The 23,906-nt window shown below is 44.1% G+C and overlaps 1 protein-coding gene across 1 annotated transcript in view; it reads left to right on the top strand.

Moving 5' to 3' along the window:
- piwil2 (piwi-like RNA-mediated gene silencing 2) overlaps positions 1-23,906 on the top strand; it is a 109,621-nt gene that overhangs the window by 81,686 nt on the left and 4,029 nt on the right. Inside the window, exons 17-21 of the mRNA XM_072267267.1 lie at positions 1,884-1,985; positions 9,124-9,240; positions 14,229-14,317; positions 18,142-18,247; positions 23,092-23,348. Coding sequence (XP_072123368.1) covers positions 1,884-1,985; positions 9,124-9,240; positions 14,229-14,317; positions 18,142-18,247; positions 23,092-23,348 — 671 coding nt within the window. The remainder of the gene's footprint in view (positions 1-1,883; positions 1,986-9,123; positions 9,241-14,228; positions 14,318-18,141; positions 18,248-23,091; positions 23,349-23,906) is intronic.

The following is a 23,906-nucleotide window of genomic DNA, read 5'->3' as shown; positions in this document are numbered from 1 at the left end:
TTAAAATTCGGACCTACCAGTCTCTACTGCGTATTATTGTGGATAGTGTAGAAGTTACCATACAATGGGACATTGACGAATGCAGAGCTCAGCTGAGAGGTGGCAGATGGAGTTCAACCCAGAAAAGTGTGGAAAAGTTACATTTTGAGAGGTCGGACTTGAAGGCAGGTTATAGGGTTACTGACAGGATTCTTGGCAGTGTGGAGTCCATGTCCATATGTCCCTCAGAGTTGCAGCACAAGTTGATGGGGCACAAGGGGTGTTGGTCATCATTAGTTGGGAGATTGAGTTCAAGAGCTGTGAGGTAACGTTGCAGCTCTATAAAACCCTGGTTAGACTACACTTGGAGTATTCAATTCAAGCTGAATTGTCATGCATCCGTACATGGGATGCCCATGAATACAGCCAAACAAAAAAGCATTGCTGTGGAATCAAGATGCAAAATACAGCACCAAGAGTCTCACATAACACCAAGAGCACGTACAAGGTAGCAAGCACAAATGACATCATAGTCAAGCAATGAGTCCAAACTCATGCCATCAATCTGCAATTGACCACAATAGAGCTAGTCTTCTGCCCAGCGAGCACTGGCGGGGTGGTTGGGCAGCACTGATTCCAGTCAGGACACCACGCCACACCACCCCCGGTGAAGCACTCTGGCTCGGATGCCTCTCACAGGCGACACCGTGGCTTGAGGCCTAGTCCTCGCATATACAAGATAATAAGTACATATAGGTAAAATACAACCACACAAAAATATGTATATAATCCAGACTTTTCAGTCTATTGAAATCTTTAGTCAGCCACAACAGATCTTGACTTCTGCTCAGTGAACACTGTGTTCAGTTCTGGTCACCTCATAATAGTGGAAGCTTCAGAGAGGGTACAGAGGAGATTTACCAGGATGCTTAGCATGTTTAAGGAGGACAGATTGAGTGAGATAGGGCTTTTTACTTTGGAGCAAAGGAGGATGAGAGGTGATCTGACAGTATTTATAAGATAATAAGTGGCCTAGCCAGCGCCTTTTCCCCAGGGCAGAAATGATAAATCTGGCATAATTTTAAGGTGATTCCAGGAAAGTGTTGGGGGCATGTCGGAGATGAGATTTTGACGCTGTGTTGGGCGCGTGGAACATGCTACCAGGAATGGTGGTAGAGGCAGATACATTAAGGACACTTAAGACAGGAACATGGAGGATAGAAAAATGGCGAGCTACGTGGGAGTGAAGGGTTAGATTGATCTTAGAGTAGGTTAAAAGGGCAGCACAACATCATGGCTGAAGAACCTGTATTATGTTGTACTGGTCTCTGTTCTATATCCAAAATTCAGCAATATTGCTATAACTGGGCCGAATGCTTTTATGTATTCTTAACTACTGGTTCTCCCCTTTAATCCACTTGACAAAAAAGACAGCCTCAGAGACTGGGATTCTATCTGTCCCGTTGGATGAGGATAACAACCCTTCACAACAGAATCCTACTGTGGGAATCACGTCCACCACTGAAAATGGTTCACCTATGCTTTGTCCTGTAGCTGAATGAGAAATATTGCCAAGTTCACTTTACAAATTGCTGTATGACTAAGTTAATTGCTTGGTGTCATTCTAAGAATTGGAAAGTGGAAGATTATTTCTTCCCCCCCCCCCCCCCACCCCGTCACTGGGTTTAGAGAAGGGAATGGAAGTTTAAAACTGGTACAGTGAGGGACATTAATCAGTACTAAATTCAAGGAAATTGCTCTTATCCCTTCTCTTCCCTACATCCTCAGCTCTAGCTGTCGCCTGTCCTCCTTTATCAAGTGTCAGACTTCAGAGGTGAAATGTTACCTTGATCCAGTTCCATGTCTGCTGACCCTTTAATATATTGCACCTTTCATTTTCTCAGAGTTCAATTCAGATTGTGGTGTGTATAGTGACTGGTAACCGTGACGACCTTTACCACGCCATTAAGAAATTGTGTTGTGTACAATCACCAGTGTCCTCGCAGGTAAGAGTTCAGCTTGTGAATGGGAGGGAGATCTTTATTCTAATCCCAGAGGTGTATTCTTGTTGCTGGCATCGGCACTCTATTAGCATTGTAGCAGTGAGAATATATTAAAGATGCTCCATTTAGTAAATTGTATTGGACATGAAAGGCATTTAAAAATTGCAAAGCTGTCTCTCTACCCTTTCCTCGGGTAGTGAGGCGATGACGAGACAGCCTACAGGGATGAGGTCCAGCACCTGGCCGCGTGGTGTGCCGTCAGCAACCTGGCCCTTAACACCCAGAAGACCAAGGAGATCATTGTGGACTTCAGGCGTTCTAGGAGCCACACTCGCGTCCCCACCTACATCAATGGAGCTGTAGTGGAGTGTGTATCAAGCTTCAAATTCCTTGGTGTCCACATTTCCGAGGATCTCACCTGGTCCCTGAACATCTCCATCCTGGTCAAATAGACAATAGATGCAGGAGTAGGCCATTCAGCCCTTTGAGCCAGCACCACCATTCACTGTGATCATGGCTGATCATCCACAATCAGTACCCAGTTCCTGCCTTCTCCCCATATCCCTTGACTCCGCTATCATTAAGAGCTCTATCTAACTCTTTCCTGAAAGCATCCAGAGAATTGGCCTCCACTGCCTTCTGAGGCAGAGCATTCCACAGATCCACAACTCTCTGGATGAAAAAGTTTTTCCTCAACTCCGTTCTAAATGGCCTACCCCTTATTCTCAAACTGTGGCCTCTGGTTCTGGACTCACCCATCAGCGGGAACATGTTTCCTGCCTCTTGCATGTCCAATCCCTTAATAATCTTACATGTTTCAATTAGATCCCCTCTCATCCTTCTAAATTCCAGTGTATACAAGCCCAGTTGCTCCAATCTTTCAACATATGACAGTCCTACCATCCCGGGAATTAACCTCGTGAACTTCCGCTGTATTCCCTCAGTAGCAAGAATATCCTTCCTCAAATTTGGAGACCAAAACTGTACACAATACTCCAGGTGGGGTCTCACTAAGGCCCTGTACAACTGCAGAAGGACCTCTTTGCTCCTATACTCAATTCCCCTTGTTATGAAGGCCAACATGCCATTAGCTTTCTTCACTGCCTGCTGTACCTCCATGCTTACTTTCAGTGACTGATGAACAAGGACACCAAGATCTCGTTGTTCTTCCCCTTTTCCTAACTTGACACCATTCAAGTAGTAATCTGCTGTCCTGTTCTTGCCACCAGAGTGGATAACCTCACACTTATCCACATTAAACTGCATCTGCCCACTCACCCAACCTGTCCAAGTCATCCTGCATTACCTCAACATCCTCCGCACATTTCACACATCCACCCAGCTTCGTGTCACCTGCAAATTTGCTAATGTTATTTTTAATCCCTTCATCTAAATCATTAATGTGTATTGTAAATAGCTGCGGTCCCAGCACCGAGCCTTGTGGTACCCCACTAGTCACTGCCTGCCATTCTGAAAGGGACCCGTTAATCCCTACTCTTTGTTTCCTGTCTGCCAACCAATTTTCTATCCATGTCAGTACCCTACCCACAATGCCATGTGCTCTAATTTTACCCACTAATCTCCTATGTGGGACCTTATCAAAGGCTTTCTGAAAGTCCAGGTACACTACATCCACTGGCTCTCCCTTGTCCATTTTCATAGTTATATCCTCAAAAAAATTCCAGAAGATTAGTCAAGTATGATTTCCCCTTCGTAAATCCATGCTGACTCGGACCGATCCTGTTACTGCTATCCAAGTGTGCCACTATTTCATACTTTATATTTGACTCCAGCATCTTCCCCACCACTGATGTCAGGCTAACTGGTCTATAATTCCCTGTTTTTTCTCTCTCCCTCCTTTCTTAAAAAGTGGGATAACATTAGCTACCCTCCAGTCCTCAGGAACTGATCCTGAATCTATAGAACATTGAAAAATAATTACCTATGTGTCCATGATTTCTAGAACCACCTCCTTCAGTACCCTGGGATGCAGCCCATCAGGCCCTGGGGATTTATCAACCTTCAGTCCCATCAGTCTATCCAACACCATTTTCTGCCTAATGTGAATCTCCTTCAGTTCCTCCGTTACCCTAGGTCCTCCGGCCACTATTACATCTGGGAGATTGTTTGTGTCTTCCCCAGTGAAGACAGATCCAAAGTACCTGTTCAGCTCGTCTGCCATTTCCTTGTTCCCCATAATAATTTCACCCATTTCTGTCTTTGAGGACCCAACTTTGGTCTTAACTAATTTTTTCCTCTTCACGTACCTAAAGAAGCTTTTACTATCCTCCTTTATATTCTTGGCTAGCTTGCCTTCGTATCTCATCTTTTCTCCCCGTATTGCCTTTTTAGTTATCCTCTGTTGCTCTTTAAAAGTCTCCCAATCCTCTGGCTTCCCGCTCATCTTTGCTATGTTATACTTCTCTTTTATTTTTATACTATCCATGACTTCCCTTGTCATCCACAGTCGCCCCTTACTCCCCTTAGAATCTTTCTTCCTCTTTGGAATGAACTGATCCTGCACCTTCTGTATTATTCCCAGCAATACCTGTCATTGTTGTTCCACTGTCATCCCTGCTAGGGTATCTTTCCAGTCAACTTTGGCCAGCTCCTCCCTCATGGCTCCACAGTCCCCTTTATTCAACTGCAATACTGACACTTCCGATTTTCCCTTATCCCTCTCAAATTATAGTTTAAAACTTATCATATTATGGTCACTACCTCCTAATGGCTCCTTTACCTCGAGTTCCCTTATCAAATCCGGTTCATTACACAACACTAAATCCAGAATTTCCTTCTCCCTGGTAGGTTCCAGTACGAGCTGCTCTAAGAATCCATCTCGGAGGCACTCCACAAACTCCCTTTCTTGGGGTCCAGTACCAACCTGATTTTCCCAGTCTACCTGCGTGTTAAGATCCCCCATAACAACCGTAGCAATACCTTTGCAACATGCCAATTTTAACTCTTGATTCAACTTGCACCCTGTATCCAGGCTACCATTTTAAGTCCAATCCCCATCCTGACATGTTTGCATGTGGTCTCTACCCATTCCCATTCCCATTCTGACATGTTTGTCCATGGCCGCCTCTACTGCTACGATGAGGAGACTCGCGGGTTGGAGGAGCAACACTTTGTTTTCCACCTGGATAGCCTCCAACCATGAATATACATTTCTCCAGCTTCCTGTAATTCTTCCCCCTTCCCTTCCCCTTCTATTTCGCCACTCTGGCTCCTTATCTCTTCTCCTCACCTGCCTATCACCTACCCCACCCCCCTTGTGCCCCTCCTCCTTCCCTTTCTCCCTTCATGAAGGGTCTCGACCCAAAATGCTGACTGTTTGTTCATTTCCGTAGATACTGCCTGACCTGCCAAGTTCCTCCAGTGTTTTGTGTATGTTGCTTTGCATTTCCAGCATCAGCAGATTTTCTCATGTTTGTGTCCAGTCAGATTCCTTCTTCTCCAGCCTTTTTCCTTTTCCACATCCCACCTCCTAGATTCTTACCTCCGCCCCCCCCCCCCCCAATCCATCTACCTGGCTTTACCTCTCAACTTCTAGCTTGATCTTTCCTTTCTCCCCCCACACCCATTCCTTTCCCGACCTGGTGAAGAGCCTTGGCTTTTGACTGTTTATTAATTTTCATAGATGGTGTCTGGCCTGCTGAGTTCTCCAGTATTTTATACATGTTCCTCTAATGCTGCTTTGTTCAATTGTGCTTACCTGTATATACTCCTGTCCTTCATTTGCCTATAATCATTGGGAGCCAAAGGGCCTGCTTTGATTACTGATTTCTCTGCTGCATTCTATAGTTCAATGTTGTTTGTCATCGCTGTTCCCTCTAAGCTGCATGGGTGTGAAGCTGTATGATCACCGAAATGCTCCCATGCACGTAGCCTTTGCTGCCGCACAGCTTGAATTGGACGCAGCTAGAAAAAGTTTGAAACATTTAAGTTTTTCCTTGTTGTATTATTTCATTACACCCTTCAATTAATGAATAAATCAAAAGTGTGGTTTTTCTATTTTCATTATAGTAAGCTTATTACAAAAAATTAAGAGCTGCAGTTTTCAGGCAGAATGATAAAAAAGAAAAATGGTTGGTCCACGCAGCTGTAAAAGAAGTTAGAACGTTGTGTGTCATACAGAGGTTATAATTTTGCACAGTTCTCCAACTGGGACCTCAGAAAGGTAATGTCTAAATTTAAAGCAGCTTTGGGGATTTTTGCATTTCATTGCTCTAGATTTGGAGCCTGCGTGTTCTGTTCTTGTACTGCATATTGTTGCCAATTGGGAATTTTACCTTTTGTGATTTGTAATTCTGTTTCCAGTATTTGTGCCTCTAGCTTCCTTTATGAAACAAATGGCTCTGTCACTTGGGACATGTACAAAGGCTGGAGTTTATAATGTACAATCTTCTTTTTGTTACTGCCATTTCCTCTGCCTTCTCCGCTGTTCCAGTGAAGCACAACACTGGATCAAGGGCGTATCTTACTTTTCTGATTGAACCCTTGACAGCCTTCTATTCCGAGCTGAATTCAGTAACTTTACACTGTAGTCCTGTTTACTTCCAGTAATCTTTCAATTCTTAGCTTCCAACAGTTATTACCGCACAACCATCAGGCTCCTGACCCAGTGTGGATAACTTCACCCACCTCAAAGCTGAAATGACTCCACAACCTATAGACTCTACAGCTTGTGTGTGCAGAATTAGTTATTTATTTTTATTTACACAATTACTCTTTTTTTGTGCACATTGGTCATTTATCAGACTGTTTTTGGATAGTTTTTCATGTAAAATGCCTGCAGAAAATTAATCTCAAAATGGTATATGGTGACATATTGTATACACACTTTTATAAATTTACTTTGACTTTGACTCACTTTCTCTTCCTCCAAACCCATTCAGTTTCTTCTCTTTTCCCCTTTGCCTTGCACTATCTATCTCTATTTAGAATTCCAGCAGAATTCCACCCAGTCAAACAAGACCTCATATTCCACCTGGGTAGCCTCCGACCTGATGGCATGAGCATCTGTTTCTCTAACTTGCTGTAATTTTTCCCTCTTCCCCTTCCCTCATCTTCCACTCCCCAATCTTGGCTCCCCCCCTTACCTTCCTTCTCTTCACCTACTTATCACCTCCTCCAACCCTTTCACCCATGGTCCACTGTCCTCTACTTTGAGATCACTCCTTTTATCTTTTCCTCCTAACACCTCCCAGCTGATTAACTTATACCCTTCCCCCACCCACCTTCCCTCTCACCTGGTCTTGCCTATCACCTTCCCCCCCACCTTATTCTGGCTTCTTCCCCATTCCTTTTCAGTCCTGATGAAGGGTCTTGGCCCAAAATGTCAACTGTTCATTTCCTTCTTGACCGGATGAGGTCCTGCAGCATTTTGTGTGCGTCGCTTGAGATTTCAACATCTGCAGAATCTCTTAGGTTCATAAACCCTCCCTTTTGTTCTTCATTCCAGAATTCCTGCCACAAATCTCAAAACGGTCATATCTCTCCTTTCTTCAAGGTTTAATGAGGAATCAGTACCCTGAAACATTAACACTTGTGTCTCAGATCCTGAATAAATTGCTGTGTATTTTCTACTTTTACTCAAGATTAGCACCACCTGCAGGACATTATTGATGTCGAAGTTTGGTTTCTTTGTACTATTGATCAGATAATCAATTGTTGTATTGGAAGGACCTATGGATATGAATATATCCAGTACTTGATCGTGTTCTTCCTATTGAAAGGAGATTAAAAGGGAGTGAGGCTGTAGTAGGGGCTAAGAATAAAGGGAATAATTAATTTAACTAAAATGTTTATCTGATGGCCTGGACAACAGGTGTGATTGAGTGTTGTGAAGGGTGTGGGTAATTTTGCAGTAAGTAAGAAACTAGTAGCCAATAACTGTTCATGGATTTATTTTACTCTTTAATCGATGTACAGGTATTCCAAAGTCAGCCTCCCCTCAGTGACTCTACATACCCCTCTTGCTGCCTCAAGAAAACAGCCAGCATAATCAGTGACCCCTCCCACCCCAGTCATTGTCCCTCCTCCCTCCCCCCTCCCTCCCCCCTCCCTCCCCCCTCCCTCCCCCCTCCCTCCCCCCTCCTCCCCCCTCCCTCCCCCCTCCTCCCCCCTCCTCCCCCCTCCTCCCCCCTCCTCCCCCCTCCTCCCCCCTCCTCCCCCCTCCTCCCCCCTCCTCCCCCCTCCTCCCCCCTCCCCCTCCCCCTCCCTCAGGCAGAAGATACAAAAACTAGAAAGCACATACTAAGAGGACAGCTTTAATTCTGCTTTTGTCAGAGTCTTGAACAGACCCCTCGTATGTCAAAAGATAAACTTCCTATCTCCCCATCTACCTCGTGCACTGGTGTGACCGTTTCACTTTGGTTGTCCACCTGCACTGCACTTTCTCTGTAGCTGCTACACTCAAATATATTCAGTGTCCACTTTATTAGGTGCACCTGGTCATTAATGCAAACGTCTAATCACCCAGTCACATGGTGGCATCTCATACATAAAAGCATGTAGGCATGGTCAAGAAGTTCAGTTGTTCAGACCGAACATCAGAATGGGGGAAGAAGCATGATTGTGATTTTGACCACGGAATGAATGATTTGTGGTGCTAGATGGGTTGATTTGAGTATCTCAGAACAGCTGACTTCTTGGGATCTTCATGCAATTTGTAGAGAATGATGTGAAAAACAAAATACCTCCGGTGAGCAGCAGCTAAGTGGACAAAAACTCCTTGTTGATGAGGGAGGTCAAAGGAGAATGGTCAGAGAATGGCCAGACTGGTTCAAACTGACAGGAAGGCGACAGTAACTCAAAGAACCACATTACAACAGTGGTGTGCAAAAGAGCATCTCTGAATGCACAACACATTAAGCCTTAAAGTGGATGGGCGACGGCAGCAGAAGACCATGAACATAAACTCAGTGGCCTCTTTATTAGATGCTTCTTGTACTTAATAAAGCGGCCACTGAGTGTATTCTGCATTGATTTTTGCTATCCTGATGTATTTGTGTATGGTGTGATCTGTGTGGATAGCACGTAAATCAAAAGCACTGTGATATCTTGGTACAAGTGACAATAATAGAACAATACCATTACATTGACTAAATATGTACTATTTTTATTTTCTTGCTAGGTGATTAATGTGAGAACGCTCTCTCAGACGGCACGAATCCGAAACATCTGTCACAAGATCCTGCTGCAGATTAACTCCAAACTAGGTGGAGAGCTCTGGGGTGTGGACATACCTCTGGTGAGTGTAGGGATTCTTGTTGTACTCTGGTAACGGTGTTGCTGTGCTGTAGGACCACCTCTGGCAACGACACAGTGATTAACACACCACTTGTTGTGGAGTGGAACAGGAATACTCAGTTAGTCTGAGGGAGCAGGACATGTCATCTTTCTTAGTCTCCTATGAGATGCCTTATCCAGGGTATTTCAAAATCTACATACATGACATCAGGATTATCTGTTAACACCTCAAAATAAAACTAAGGAACAAGACTTTCCATTTTGAAATCCATGTGATTTTTTTTTTATTCTGTACTTTTTTAGATGATTTTTCTTCTCTTGTACGGCTCATGTAAGGCTTACATCAGTTATCCACTCGCGCTCTGTTACCTACATCTTTTTTTCCCAATGAATAATTAAGTTTGTATTACAAAGCCTCTACTCTTTATTTTTTAACAACATGGATAAAATCCATTGTGAGCAGAGGTTTCATTCCCCTTTGAGGTTTTCTACTTCATATGAACTTGTTTCATTACATACCCTGCCAGATTCTGACTTGTTTATTTATCACATGTACATTGAAACCTACAGTGAAATGCATCATTTGCGTTAACAACCTACACAACCTAAGGATGTGCTGGGGACAGCCTAACCTGCAAGTGTCGTCACACTTTCTGGTGCCAACGCAGCTTGTCCACGGTGCTCAAGAGAGCAACAACAAAACCAGCCCCATACTCACACACGTACAGTAGACATTCCTGCACCCCCAGCACAGGCTGCCTCCAGCAGGCTTTCAGATATTGGTCCTCCAACTTGAAGCCAAGCTGACTTGGGAGGGGAGGAGTACAAGCTGGCTGGTAATTGGTGAAGCCAGGTGAAGCGGGATGTGGAGGAGGGGGATGAAGTGAGAAGCTGGGAGATTGATGTGAGAAATAAAGGGCTGAAGGAGGAGGAATCTTAATGGAGACAAGAGTGGGCTGTGGAAAGAATGGTACCAGAGGGAGGTGATGGGCAGGTGAGGAGAAGAGAAGGGGTGACAGCGTAGAGAATGCAGAGAGGGAGGGTTGAGAAATTGATGTTCATGCCATTATGTTGGAGGCTTCACAGATGCAATATGAGGTGTTACTCTTCCAGCCTGAGTTTGGGCTCATCATGGCAGTAAGACCGACGTGTTGGAATGGGAACGGGAATAGGAATTGAAATGAGTGGTTACCAGGAAATCCTGCTTTTTGTGGCAGATGAAGAGAGGTGCTTGCTGGAACAAAGTGAAATCCTTCTGACAGAGGAGAGTGACAGATGAGCCATATCCTTATTAGCTATGTATCTCTCATCGTTGTGGGTGTAGTTTACAGCAAAAGAATCTGCACTTTACCCCCCCCCCCCCCGGTGCTACAATTAGATGCCAAACATCAGGAACAAATTAAAACTTCGAACTACTCATGTCAGTGGTTAAACAATTAAGTTTGCACATCAGATATCTACCTGGTATGGGGCTGCCAATCTACTCCAGCCCCTATTTGCAGTGACAGTGAGCTGGCCATGTAAAAGTTGGCTACTAATTTGCACACATTACAGCTTCTGAATCAGAATCGGGTTTATTATTGCTGACATGAGTTGTGAAATTTGTTTTCCTGTAGCATTACAGTGAACTGCAATAAAAAAAATACTATGTTACAAAAAGAAATGTAAAAAGTAATGCAAAATAGAGAGAAAAGAGAGACAAAACGGACTTTTAAGATCGTAAACCAGCAGGTTGTTATGTCTCCCGATCGCTGTGAAGATGGCGTGGGGGGGGGGGACATCCCCCTCCTTTACCGGGGGGGGGGGGAGAGAGAGAGAGAACCTGTGGGTTGTCGAATTCAGATGAAATGCGAAGCTTTTTGGGTAGCTGCAAGGTCTGTGTCTTTGCTATCGCTTAGCACACGCTTGGGCTCGGTGATGGTACCGATGTGTGTTTATTTTTGCTGGTGGGGGGAGGGGGATCGTTGCTTGCTGCCGCTTACACGTGGGAGGGGGGAGCTGGGGGGGACTTTGGGGTTCTCACGTTTAATTGTCGTTCATTCTTGGGGGCATTTCTGTTTTCATGGATGTTTTGCGAAGAAAAAGCATTTCAGGATGTATATTGTATACATTTCTGTCATTAAACTTGACCTTTGAACCTTTCAGTATTCACAAATTCACGGACTGTTCAGAAATCTGATGGTGAAGGGGAATAAAGTGCTCCTAAAATGTTGAGTGTGTGTTTTCAGGCTCCTGGGCCACCACCTGAATATTTGAAGAGGCCCTTGATGGGACTGGCTGAGTATCCCACTTTCTGAAGCTTTGCCCAACTTGCTTGAGTCTCATTGGCTATGAAGCAGTTTAGAGCAATCAGAGGAAACCTCTTAGAGATCCAGATTTGAGTTTGTTCAATGACAGAGCTGAACTGAAGAGTTGAAATTTTGATTGCTTCTTATTTGAGCAATTAATTTAAGAACTTCAGCATATACTGCATTGCTGTTTTGGGTTACTGTGCCTCACTCATGCCACCTCTCAGGCTACCATCCTTTTCTATCCCATGTTTGTCACTGAGAGGTCACATCTTTGATAACCAGAGGACATAAACCCTCACTATAATCTGAAAATGTTTGAGATAATTCAAAATCGTTTAATGTCACTTCCAGTACATTATGATTATTTATGTTACATACATGCATGTATATAGTTAAATGACAATCAATTTGCCTTAAAGTGTAACGGAAAATGAATTGTTACTCCGGATCCAATGCAACACTAAAGAAAACATTAAGATAAAGTTCACAATAATAAAAATAGCTTAATAAATACCTATGATAGTGTACATCCATCATGAGCACTAGCCTCCGTAGTATCCAAGACACCTTCAAGGAGTGATGCTGCAAAAAGGTGGCATCCATCATTCAGGACCCCCATCACCCAGAACGTGCCCTCTACTGTCAGGAAAGAGGTACAGAAGCCTGAAGGCACACACTCAGTGATTCAGGAACAACCTCTTCCCCTCTGCCATCCAATTCCTAAATGGGCATTGGACCCATGAACACTACCTCACTGCTTTTTTTTACTTATTTAATTTAACTACACACTTCCAGTGTAATGCCCTCCTATTTCAAATCATCCATCATTGTCCCTGTACCTAAGAAAACCAAGGTAGCATGCCTGAACGATTGGCGCCCTGTCACACTCACCTCAGTTATAAGCAAACGCTTTGAGAGGCTGGTTAAAGACTACATCTGCAGCATGCTACCAGCCACACTGGACCTCCTACAATTCGCTTCCTCATGGAACCGGTCTATCAATGATGCCATAGCCACAGCACCACACACCGTCCTCACTCACCTGCAGGAGAGGGATGCAAACTTTAGAATGCTGTTCCTGGACTGCAGTTCAGCATTCAACACCGTAATTCCCACTAGACTTGACAGGAAACTCTGAGACCTTGGCCTGCACCCCACCTTGTGCAGCTGGATCCTGGATTTGCTATCGGATCGCTGACAGGTGGTAAGGATGGGCTCCCTCACCTCTGTCTCTCTGACCTTCAGCACAGGTGCCCCCCAGGGTTATGTCCTGTGTCCCCTCCATACTCCCTTTACACCCACAGCTCCAATCTGCTGATCAAATTCGCAGATGAGAACATTGATAGGCCTTATTTCTAGCAGTGACGAGACAGCCTGCAGATGAGAGATTAACACCCTGACACAGTGATGCCAAGATAACAACCTCTTCCTTAATGTCCAAAAAACAAAAGAACGGAGACAGGCTCGCCCTGATCAACATCAATGGGACTGCAGTTGGGAGGGTGAGCAATTTCAAGTTCCTTGGTATATACATCACCGAAGATCTCACCTGGATTGTACACACTGGTTGTGTAACGAAAAAAGCATAACAGCATCTCTTCCACCTCGGGTGACTGAAGAAGTTTGGCATGAGGCCCCCAAATCCTCAAGACCTTCAACAGGGGCACCATTGAGAGCATCTTGACTGGCTGTATCACCACCTGGTATGGGAACTGTACCAACCTTGATCACAGGGCACTGCAAAGAGTGGTACAGACAGTCCAGTGCATCTGTGGATGCAAACTCCCCTCCATTGAGGACGTGTATTGCAGCAGGTGCATAAAGAAGACCTGGAAGATCATCAGGGACACCAGTCACCTCATGCATAAACTGTTTCAGCTGTTTCCGCCTGGCGCACGCTACCATAGCATTAAAGGCAGGACCAACAGGCTACGGGACAGCTTCTTTCTACAAGCCATTAGACTTTTAAATTCAAATATCTATACACTGCAATGGAATCATAACACAAAGATTCTTACTCCCTCATGTTGTGGGATGGATGTAAGATTTAGATAACTGAATATATTTTAAAATTTATATTTACTGTAATTCATGTTTTTCTATTATTATGTACTGCATTGTGCTGCTACTGCGAAGGCAAATTTCGTGATATATGTCAGTGATGTTAAACCTTATTCTGATACACATTGTATGTCCATAAAGTGATGCTAGGTACAGTCATGTTTGCACATAAGGTGGCTAAAGTAGTGGTAGGTGAATTCTCACAACCTTAAGACCTTGCAGTGAGCTAGCTATTCAGTTATTGAAGACAGTTTGTAGTGTATTCACTGTTGTTGGAAATGCTATGGCCAGTCTGGAGCACACTCACAATTGGAGGTGGTGGTGTTGATTGTACCAGACACTGAAGGGCTAATGAATAATGACGGGGTGTTTTAATACCCACCTGTCTTGTAACATTCACTTTAATGTTGTTTCCAGAGTCTCAGCTGAGATTCTGTTCAATCTCTGGTATGTGTTTTAGACCCATGAGATTGAGTCTTCAGGATGGAGGGTGGGAAGCTTGAATACTTTGCATGTACTTAGCCCATTGTCGATCAAGTGATAGGCCTCTGTTCTCTGATGTTAGTCACTGTGGCTACTTTGTCTAAGTTGGATGTCTAAATGACTGTTATTTCTATGTTAATCTGGCCCATTTTAGAAGCAGCTGATGGTGGTAGGAGTGGATGTGTACCATGACCCCATTCGGGGAAAGCAGTCTGTTGTTGGATTTGTTGCCAGCTTGAATAAGTAAGTACCTGCTGTTGTTTTATTTCCTGTGAGATCTATGAGATTTCATGACATATACCAGATTCTGATTCACTGCAGTTACTCAGTTTTTCTTCCTGTGGGCACATTCTAAATTGGCTATGGCCAGACCACTTTAAATCCTGAGATCCTCTGACCCTGCAGTCAGTGAACGAAGAGCCCAGAGCTGAATGTAGATTCTCTTCCCACTCAGTTGTCAGTACAGAGGTTGTTTCCCCAATACCTTTGTCTCCCCTAATTCCTTTTTCCCTGCTGATGTGCTTGTCGCATTGTTTTGCCCCACTCCCACCTTGCTGTGTATCTGTGTGCTCACCTCAGGGCTGTATAGAATTCCTCTGTGTTCTCGTGTCTCTGTCTCCCCTGTCAGTATAGAATATAGAACAGGCCCTTTGGCCCTCAATGTTGTGCCAAACCAGTTAAATAGTTGTCTAATAGCCAACTATACTAATCCCTTCTGCCTACACATTCCCCTCACATTCATGTATGTGCCCATCTAAAAGTCTCTTAAAAATCCCTAATGCACCTGCCTCCACCAACGTTTTATCTCTGCTCAAGATCCATTAAGTATTCTGATCTTCTCACCAGGTCTCACCGATTGCACTCCTCCCTCTCTACTACCTTATTCTGGTTCTGCTCCCTTCCTTTCTGGCCCTGATGGCCACAGTCCCCCATCCCTAGATGGGAGAGAGGGGCAAGTGTTAACTGTACGAGAGGGAGAGTTGGTAGTTGGTTGACTCCACCAAAAAATTGGGGGGGGTGGGGGGAGAGGGGAAAAAGGGTCAACCTCCATCACCCAGGACATGCCCTCTTCTCATTGTTACTGAAGGAAGTACAGAAGCCTGAAGGTACACAGCGATTCAGGAACAGTTTCTTCCCCTCTGCCATACAATTCCTAAATGGACATTGAACACAAGAACACTATCTCACTTGTATGATTTCTGTTTTTGCACTATTTTTAATTTAACTAGTTAATAACATGTAATTGATTTACTTTCATTTCTATATTATCATGTATTGAATCGTGTTGCTGCCACTGTTAACAAATTTCACAACATATGCCTGTGATATTAAACCTGATTCTGATTCTAATTGTTGAAGCTCTGGAGTTTATAGCCCAGAATTTATGCAACTTTCCACCCTTGATAGAGATGTACAAGATAAGAGGCATTGATCTAGTGGATAGCTAGTGACTTTCTCAGAGTAGAAATAGCTAAAAGGAGGGGACATAGTTTTATGGTGATTGGAGGAAAGTATAGGATGAATGTCAGAGGCAAGTTTTGTTTACAGAGTGGTGGGTACATGGAATAAACTGTCAGAGATGCTGGTTGAGGTGGATAATTCGGGATATTTAAAAACTCTTAGGCACATGGATTAAAGAAAAATGGAGGGCTATGTGGGAGGGAAGGGTTAGATTAATATTGGAATAGATTAAAAGATCGGTACAACATTGTGAGGCGAAGGGCCTGAACTGTTCTTTGTTTTAATCACTCCTCTCAGTAAATGTGCCCCTTGAGCGTTGCCCAGTCCCAATCAATGTGGTGACGTTCTCCTGCACTTTCTAGAGCTCTAGTAAATTCTTAGACAGGGAGACGAGACTTTTGTACACTATTCCAGGTGTGGTCTCACCAAGGTATTCTTGGCAAGTAGACAAAGTGTTGTTAGACAATCTTCAGGTAGTCAGCATTCCTGTACTTCAGCATTCCTAATCTGAATGCCTTGCTCTTACTGAACTGTAGTAATAGATTGTAAAATAAAAACAAAATGCCAGGAATTTGGTGATAGAAAAATGCTTACATATGTAGAGACTAAATGCTAGAAAGGGCAGCTGGTGTTCTGAATGTCAGGGCCTTTCATTAGAATTAAGATACTGAAAATAAAGAGCTTTGAAGATGCCGAGATGTAAATGAACACAAAGTGACCTTGAGTAAATGTCAGGAGAGATTAAATGATCAGTGAGATGATACAAGAACAGAATTAGACCATTCAGCCCATCGAGTCTGATTTGCCATTCCATCATGGCTGATCCATTTTCCCCCTCAAACCCATTCTCCTGTCTACTCTCCGTAACCTTTGATGCCCAGACTAAGTGTTTTAGGAGGTTAAAGAGGTCACCCCTTGCCTGAGGAGCAACTTGGATCTGCTCCAATTTGCCTACCAGGACAAGTCCACAGCAGATGCCATCTCACTGGCTCTTCACTCAACCCTGGAATGTCTGTACACCAAAGATGCATACATCGGGCTGCTCTTTATTGACTACAGCTCAGCATTCAGTACCATCATTCCATCAAAACTAATCAACAAGCTCCAAGACCTTGGCCTGAATACCTCCTTGTGCAATTGAACCCTCTGTTTCCTCACTTGCAGACCCTGGTCAGTTCGAATTGGCAACAGCATCTCCTCCCTGAACTCCATTAGCACGTGCACCGGTAGGCTGTTTGCTTACCCCACTTCTCTACGCACTTTACACTTACACCTGTATGGCTAAGCACCGCTCCAATGCCATATTCATGTTTCCTGATCACACCACTGTCATAGGCTAAATCAAAGGTCCTTTTCTGAGACTGTGCCCTCTGGCCCTAGACTCCCCCCACTATAGGAACCATCCTCTCCACTTCCACGCTATCTAGGCCTTTCAGTCGGCTTCAATGAGATCCCCCTCATTCTTCTAAACTCCAGCAAGTACAGGCCCAGAGCCATCAAATGCTCCTCATACATTGATCCATTCATTCTGGGGATAATTCTTGTGGACCTCCTGCAGAAGAATAGTTGGCTCAGTAGTTTGGTCTTTCTGCATCATATGCAGGCTCCTGTGTGCCACTGATACATGGATGTGGTTCTCAATGCTGTCCCCCACACTGGGCTGTTATTAGCCAAAAAATATTGTTTCTACAGGGAGGCCTTCAGCACATCTTTGGATTGTTTCTTCCTGTGCACCTCGTCATCTGTTCCTGTGACAAAGCTTGGATCTGTTTCTGGAGGACATTTTAGATGGGAAGCAATATAATTATTGTGAATTGCTAGAAGGAGATGCTGGAAATTTGCAAAAAAATTAATTTATTGTTGTCACACCAACAATGTGCGGGCCTAGTGCAACAGCTTCAGAAAGTGCAGAGCAGGTAGACATTAAGCTGCAAGGCCATAACAAGATAGGTTGTGAAGTCACAGGCCCATTTTATCATACAAAAGGACCATCTAATAGTCTTATAACAGTGAGATAGAAGCTGTCCTTGAGCCAGCTAATATGTGCTTTCAGGCTTTTATATCTTCTGTCCAATGGGAGGGGGGAGAAGAGAGAATGTCCAGGGTGGATGAGTTTGGTGATAATCCAACAGATACATTGATCACTATCACTGATGCTGGTCGGTCTTTGCAAACTCATTATTCAAATTTTAATACCCCTGCTGTTGTGGGATTTGAACTCTTTCTATAGTCGTAGGCTGACCATTTGTCCAGGCATCTGGCTGCTCAGGGACTAGCTAGCCTGTGCCTAATGTGCACTGTAACTGGTCGTAACTGAAAATCATTTATTATTAATGTCACCATATTTTACCTTGAGATTCAGTTTGTTGTGGGCATTTACAGGAAAATAATGAAGGAATGGGGATGAGAGGAATCAAGATCCACTATGATAGAGCAAGTAAATGGGCTGGATGGCCTAATTTGTTCCTGTCTTATGGTCTTATAAATACAATAATTTATGAGAAGATCTATACATACTGAAAATAATGACTGACAAACAACTAATGTGTGATGCAATTTGAACGTGGATAATGAAATTGATATATCTGACCTGTTCCTGCTCCAAGGTCAATGACCAAGTGGTTTTCAAGGGTGATGTTTCAGATGCCTGAGGAGGAAATCATCAGTGGCTTAAAGATCTGTATGGTGGCATCCTTGAAGAAATATCATGAGGTAACAATTTGTATTCCAACAAGCAAAGGAATAGAATATGATTATCAAAGTACTGTCGGAGATTGCACGTGCAGTGAGATTGGATGAGAGTTGCTGTGTCTGATTCACTCATCTGTTCAAGTTCAGTTTATTGCCGTTCATCTGTACACATGTATACTGCCAAACAAAACAATGTTCCTCCAGACCAAGGTGCACAATACTATATATTTACCACACACACATAACATATGAAGTAATTTTTCACAAATAGTCAGGTGCATTTACATGTTAAAAAGAAAACACTGTAACATTACAGATGCCTCATACGTAATGAGACCTGGATGGTGGCAGGGAGTTCAGTAGCCTCACAGCCTGGGGGGAGAAGCTGTTTCCCATCCCAACAGTTCTTGTCCTAATGCTATGGTACCTCCTGCCTGATGGTAGGGGGTCAGAGATTGTTGGATGGGTGAGAGTGATCATTGACAATGCTGAGGTACTCAGTGCTCCTAATCAGTATCTCTGATGGGTGGAAGAGAGACCTCAATAATCCCCTCAGCAGTCCTTGGAATCCTTTGTAGGGATTTGCAATCAGATGATTTGCAATTCCAGTACCAGACAATGATGCAACTGGCCAGGACACTCCCAGTAATGTCCTTGTAATAAAACGGGTTAGAATGGTTGGGGGTGTGGGGGAGAAGCCTCACTCACCTCAATCTCTTCAGGAGCTGGAGATGCTGCTGTTCTTTCTTGACCAAAGGTGTGGTGTTGAGGGACCAGGTGAACTCTTCCATTATGTGCATCCCAGGCCCTTGGTCAGCCTGCATCTTCCTGTTGTCCATAATCACCTCTTTGATCACCCGTCCATGTTAAGATTCAAGTTGCTGACCTCACCCCATTCTACCATCGTTGATGAGGCCAACCACTGTGTTATCAGCAAACTTGGTTCGGTTTGAACTGGATCTGGCAGTGCAGTCCTGTGCCAGCAGCTCTGCGGATGTGCCTTGTGCCTGTCTGCTTTCAGCGGAAAGCCTTTGTTTTGCGCTTTGTCATTGTTAGGATTACACTTAGTGTTTTATCACTGTTGAACACCAGTTAATTAAGATGCTTGTGGTGGGATCTTTGAAATAGCAGAGAAACAGGCTATTCAGCCTGTTGAATCCATGCTGGCCTTCAGAGAACCACTAACATGAATCCCACTTTACTTGATTCTCCCCTTATGCCTTTTGAATGTACCACTCACCCACAAGCTGGGGATAGTTCACAGCGGCCAGTTAAACTACTAACTTTGGGAGTGGGAAGAAACTGGAGTGCTCAGGGATAACTCAAAAATGAAGTATAGATTTCATATGGACAGCACCAAATTTCAGGATCAAACTGTGGGGTTGTTTGACCTATGAGACACATCCCTGAGTCCCTCGCTACTCAGTGAATAGTTATATCCGTCAAAGAAAGGATTGCCAGCAGGGCAAACATAACAGTTGTAAGCTGAACTTGGGAACATCAATACAATGCCTTGAAAAAGTATTCAGCTCCCATAGGTATTTTCACATTTTGCTGTCTCATTTTCTAAATTTAAAATACACTGAAGTAAGATTTTTGAGCTAATCTACAAAACATTGTGCATCACGTCAAATCAAAAGAAACATTCCAAAACCTGTCAACAATTTACTATAAATTAAGGCTGAAAAAGTATGTATCCTCTTTGTAATTACTACACTAACTTTCCTCAGATGCAGTACTGTACATTACCTTACCAACTCACCCAATTTGTTGATGTAGAAAATTGGAGGATCACATGATTTTGAGTTCATAAGAATAAATACTCCCTCTCTTGTGGTGGGAAGAGATTACAGGGGAATTTTATTGGCCTCGACACTAAGTGGTATGTGCGATGTAAATCTAATACTTTATAGCGACCAGGTAATACCATTCATACTGTAAAATACGGTGGAGGTAGCATGATGCTATAGGGATGTTTTTCAGCAGTAGGGACTGGAAATCTGGTCAGGATTGATGGGAAGATGAATGCTGCTAAATACAGAGAGATCCTAGATTAGAAACCTGCTAGCCTCTGCCGGAAACCGGGAAGGAGGTTTCTTTCAGCAGGAAATTAACCCAAAGCACACTGCCAGAGCTATCATGGAGTGGCTTCAAATGAAGAAAATTGATGTCCTTGAATGGCCCAGTCAGAGTCCTGACCTTAACCTGATCAAACATCTCTGGCCTCAAGATTGCTGTCCAGTACCGCTCCCCAACTAACCTGATACAGCTTGAGTAATTTTACAGGCTGGAATCACCAAATGTTGCTCCATAATGTTGTGCAAAACTGAAAGAGACTTGTCCAAAAAGATTACCAGCTGTAATAGCTGCGAGAGGGGGCACAACTAAGTACTGGGTGGGGTCGGGGTGGGGGAGCAGTGGGTGGGTGTGAGTACTTTTGAACTGCTGACATATCAGTTTTTGAATTATTTTGTTTTTCATGCTTTACAACTTTCCCTGTTTTTTTTGGTGGGGAGGCTTTACTGTGGGGGGAGAAAAGGAGCCTGTGATTCTCAAATAAAAATTCTCAGTTAAATTGATCAAAATTCCCAGTTATATACTCATTTGTGAACAAAGTGTTGGGGGATGTATACTTTTAGAAGCCGCTGTACTTAGAATGTATTGTTTGTTTCACCAGGTGCAGGTCAGTTGGCTAGGCAGAATAATAGTTTAGCACAGACTAGATGGGCTGAAGGGTGTGTTTCTGTGCTTTGTGACTCTATCATTTAATCAGGATATTCTCACCTTCAACATCTCCTTCTGCACTTTCACTAACTCACTCTTGCATACTTGCACCCAGTTGGCTTGAGCACTGTATGCCAGGGGTCGCCAACCTTTTTTACACCACGGACCGGTCTAATATTGACAATATTCTTGCGGACTGGCTAACCGAGGGGTGGGGGGGCAGGGGGTGTTAATCACGACTGGAATATAGGTGAAACTATAAGTCACTTATAAGTGGCTAATAATACACTCAAATTTCATTTCTATGAGGTTTATCTAATGAATTTAATATTAAACACCACATATTTTCCTCCCATGAATATAGTGATGTCAATCATAAGTCACTTATAAGTCAATAGCATCATAACATTTTAAGTAACATTTGGATATTAAACATACAGCGCATATTTTCCTTGTATGAGCATGAAAAATCATTCCAACACACCAATATCGCTGAATCAGTGGGAGCCCTGGGCTTGTTTCCCTGCAACAAGACGGTCCTATCGAGGGGTGGTGGGAGACAGCGATACTCAAAGGGGGTTCCTTGTGTCCGGTCTATTCCACAGTCATTTGCAAGCTTGGAGTTGATGATCTGCCTGCGCTGACATGGATGATTCACCGGGGACATTCACAAATGGGTGACGGACCCATTCCTTTCCACATCTTAGGTCATTTGCAGTTGGGAAGTAACGCTCAAATTCTGCCGACAGTGAAGTTAGGTGATCGCGCACCAGCTGTGAGAAAGACAGTGCAGCCTCAGTCTCTCCCAAAATCCCAGTTAATGTTGGGAACAAGTCAAATATGCCCCTGTCCACTCGCCATCCCCACAGTTCCAGTTTGGCTTTGAAAGCAGACACTTTATCTGCCAACTTGAAGACAGTTGTCATTCTCCCCTGAGGTGACAGACTGAGTTCATTGAGCAGGTTGAAGATGTCACACAGATAGCCACGAAGTACGACACTCTCAGAGCAGCAGCATTTGTGGAGGTGGTTGCTCTCAGCACTTGCTTCTGTCCCGCTTGCTCATGTTTTATCCTCTCAAAAAACTCAACAAGCCGAAGCAGTTTTGAGGGCTTCATTGCCTCATTAGACAGCTTGTCCCCACATCTCTCACACAGGGGGCTTGGAGCGTGCGAGTCGCCAGTCGCAATAAAGCCATATTTTATGTACGACTGGTCGTATTTTGCATTGAAGGAAGCTTTTTTTTTGCAGTCTCTGCCTCAGCTGTCTCTGCGTTATCATCATCATTAGGCCTTTTATGTCCCCTACCATCTCTTCCAAAGAAACTCTCAAGCGACGTTTGTTTTTTACTCATACCGACTGGTGACCTCGCGTGGGTAATGACCTCACGTACGTTCAAGTTCAACAGTGGACGTGTCAGGGAATGAGGAAAGGTGCAGCTGACTCGTATCGCTTCATACCGCCAAATAATATCGTTTCCCTGTGGCCCGGTGGTTGGGGACCACTGCTGTATGCGATTGGCAGAGAGATGCCATCAGACACAGGAGAAGAATTAGGCCATGCAGCCCACTGAGTCTGCTCCACCATTCCATCTTGACTGATTTATCGCTATCAACCCATTCTCCTGCCGCCTTCCCGCAACCTTTGACACCCTTATCAAGAACCTATCAACCACCGCTTTAGAGATGCCCAATGACTTGCCTTCCACAGCTGTCTATGGCAATGAATTCCACAGATTTACCTCCCTCTGGCTAAAGAAATTCCTCCTCATCTCTGTTGTAAAGGATTGTCCTTCTATTGAGGCTGTGCCCTCTGGTCCTAGACCCACCCACTATTGGAAACACCTTGCCCACTCTATCTTGGCCTTTCAGTATTTGGTAGGTTTTAATGTGATCCTCTTTCATTCTTCTGAACTATAATGAGTACAGGCCCAGAGCTATCAAACCACTTTTGATGCGTTAACTCTTTCATTCCTGGGATCTTTCTTGTGAACCTCTGGATAACTGCGCCACACAAGTGTGTGTGTGTGTGTATATAAGTGTGCATGCTCATTCATTCGTTCTCATTGTACAGGTGTCAATTGAAGATGCTGCTCAGCTCTAATTCTAACACTTTCTAGCGTTTAGTTCTAACATTTTACAGATAAACCACTGCCTACCAGCGAAGATTGCCATGTATCGGGATGGAGTAGCCGACAGCATGTTGAACACTGTGAAGGATTACGAGATTCCACAGCTCCTGAGATGCTTTGAGGTGTTCCCCGACTACCACCCAAAGTTGATGCTGGTTGTGGTACAGAAGAGGGTTGCCACCAACCTGTGCACCAAGGGCAAGTCAGGGAGACTAGAGGTTCCACTTCCCGGTACTGTGCTGGATCACACTATCATCAGTCAGGAATGGTGAGCTTCAGTCTTTGAATTTATCACTCTCCTGCTGTGGTCCTCAGAGGGTTTTGATGAAGCCTTGTGGTTCTTGCAGTCCTAGCACTTGGTTCTCGCAGTAAGGGACACTCCACGATGCAAGATGAGGAGAAAGCAGGCCTGTGAAAGGAAGCAGTACCCTGCCATTAGCTGCGGAATCTGGTTTTGGACAATGGAACTATGATTTTTTTTGCCTTGTGTGTTTGCAGAGTCCTGGTGGTCTGCAAAACATTCTGTATCTGGTCATATCCGTTTGCTGTCAAAGTGCAGAGATCAAGTGATAGATACATGCTCTTCATGGAGACTCTTCCAATTGTGGGTGGGTCTAGGACCAGAGGGCACAGCCTCAATGGAAGGCCACCCCTTTAGAATGGAGAGAGGAGGAGTTTCTTTAGCCAGAGGGTGGCGAATCTGTGGAATTCATTGCCACAGACAACTGTGGAGGCCAAGTCATTGGATATATCTAAAGCGGAGTTTGATAGTTTCTTGATGAGTATAGTTATCAAAGGTCACGGGGAGAAGGAAGGAGAAAGGGGT

The sequence above is a fragment of the Mobula birostris genome, chromosome 8, assembly GCF_030028105.1.
Source record: "Mobula birostris isolate sMobBir1 chromosome 8, sMobBir1.hap1, whole genome shotgun sequence".
Lineage (NCBI taxonomy): Eukaryota > Metazoa > Chordata > Chondrichthyes > Myliobatiformes > Myliobatidae > Mobula > Mobula birostris.
The sequence above is the reverse complement of the archived record's forward strand: the minus strand, read 5'-3'. Positions and strand labels throughout refer to the sequence as shown.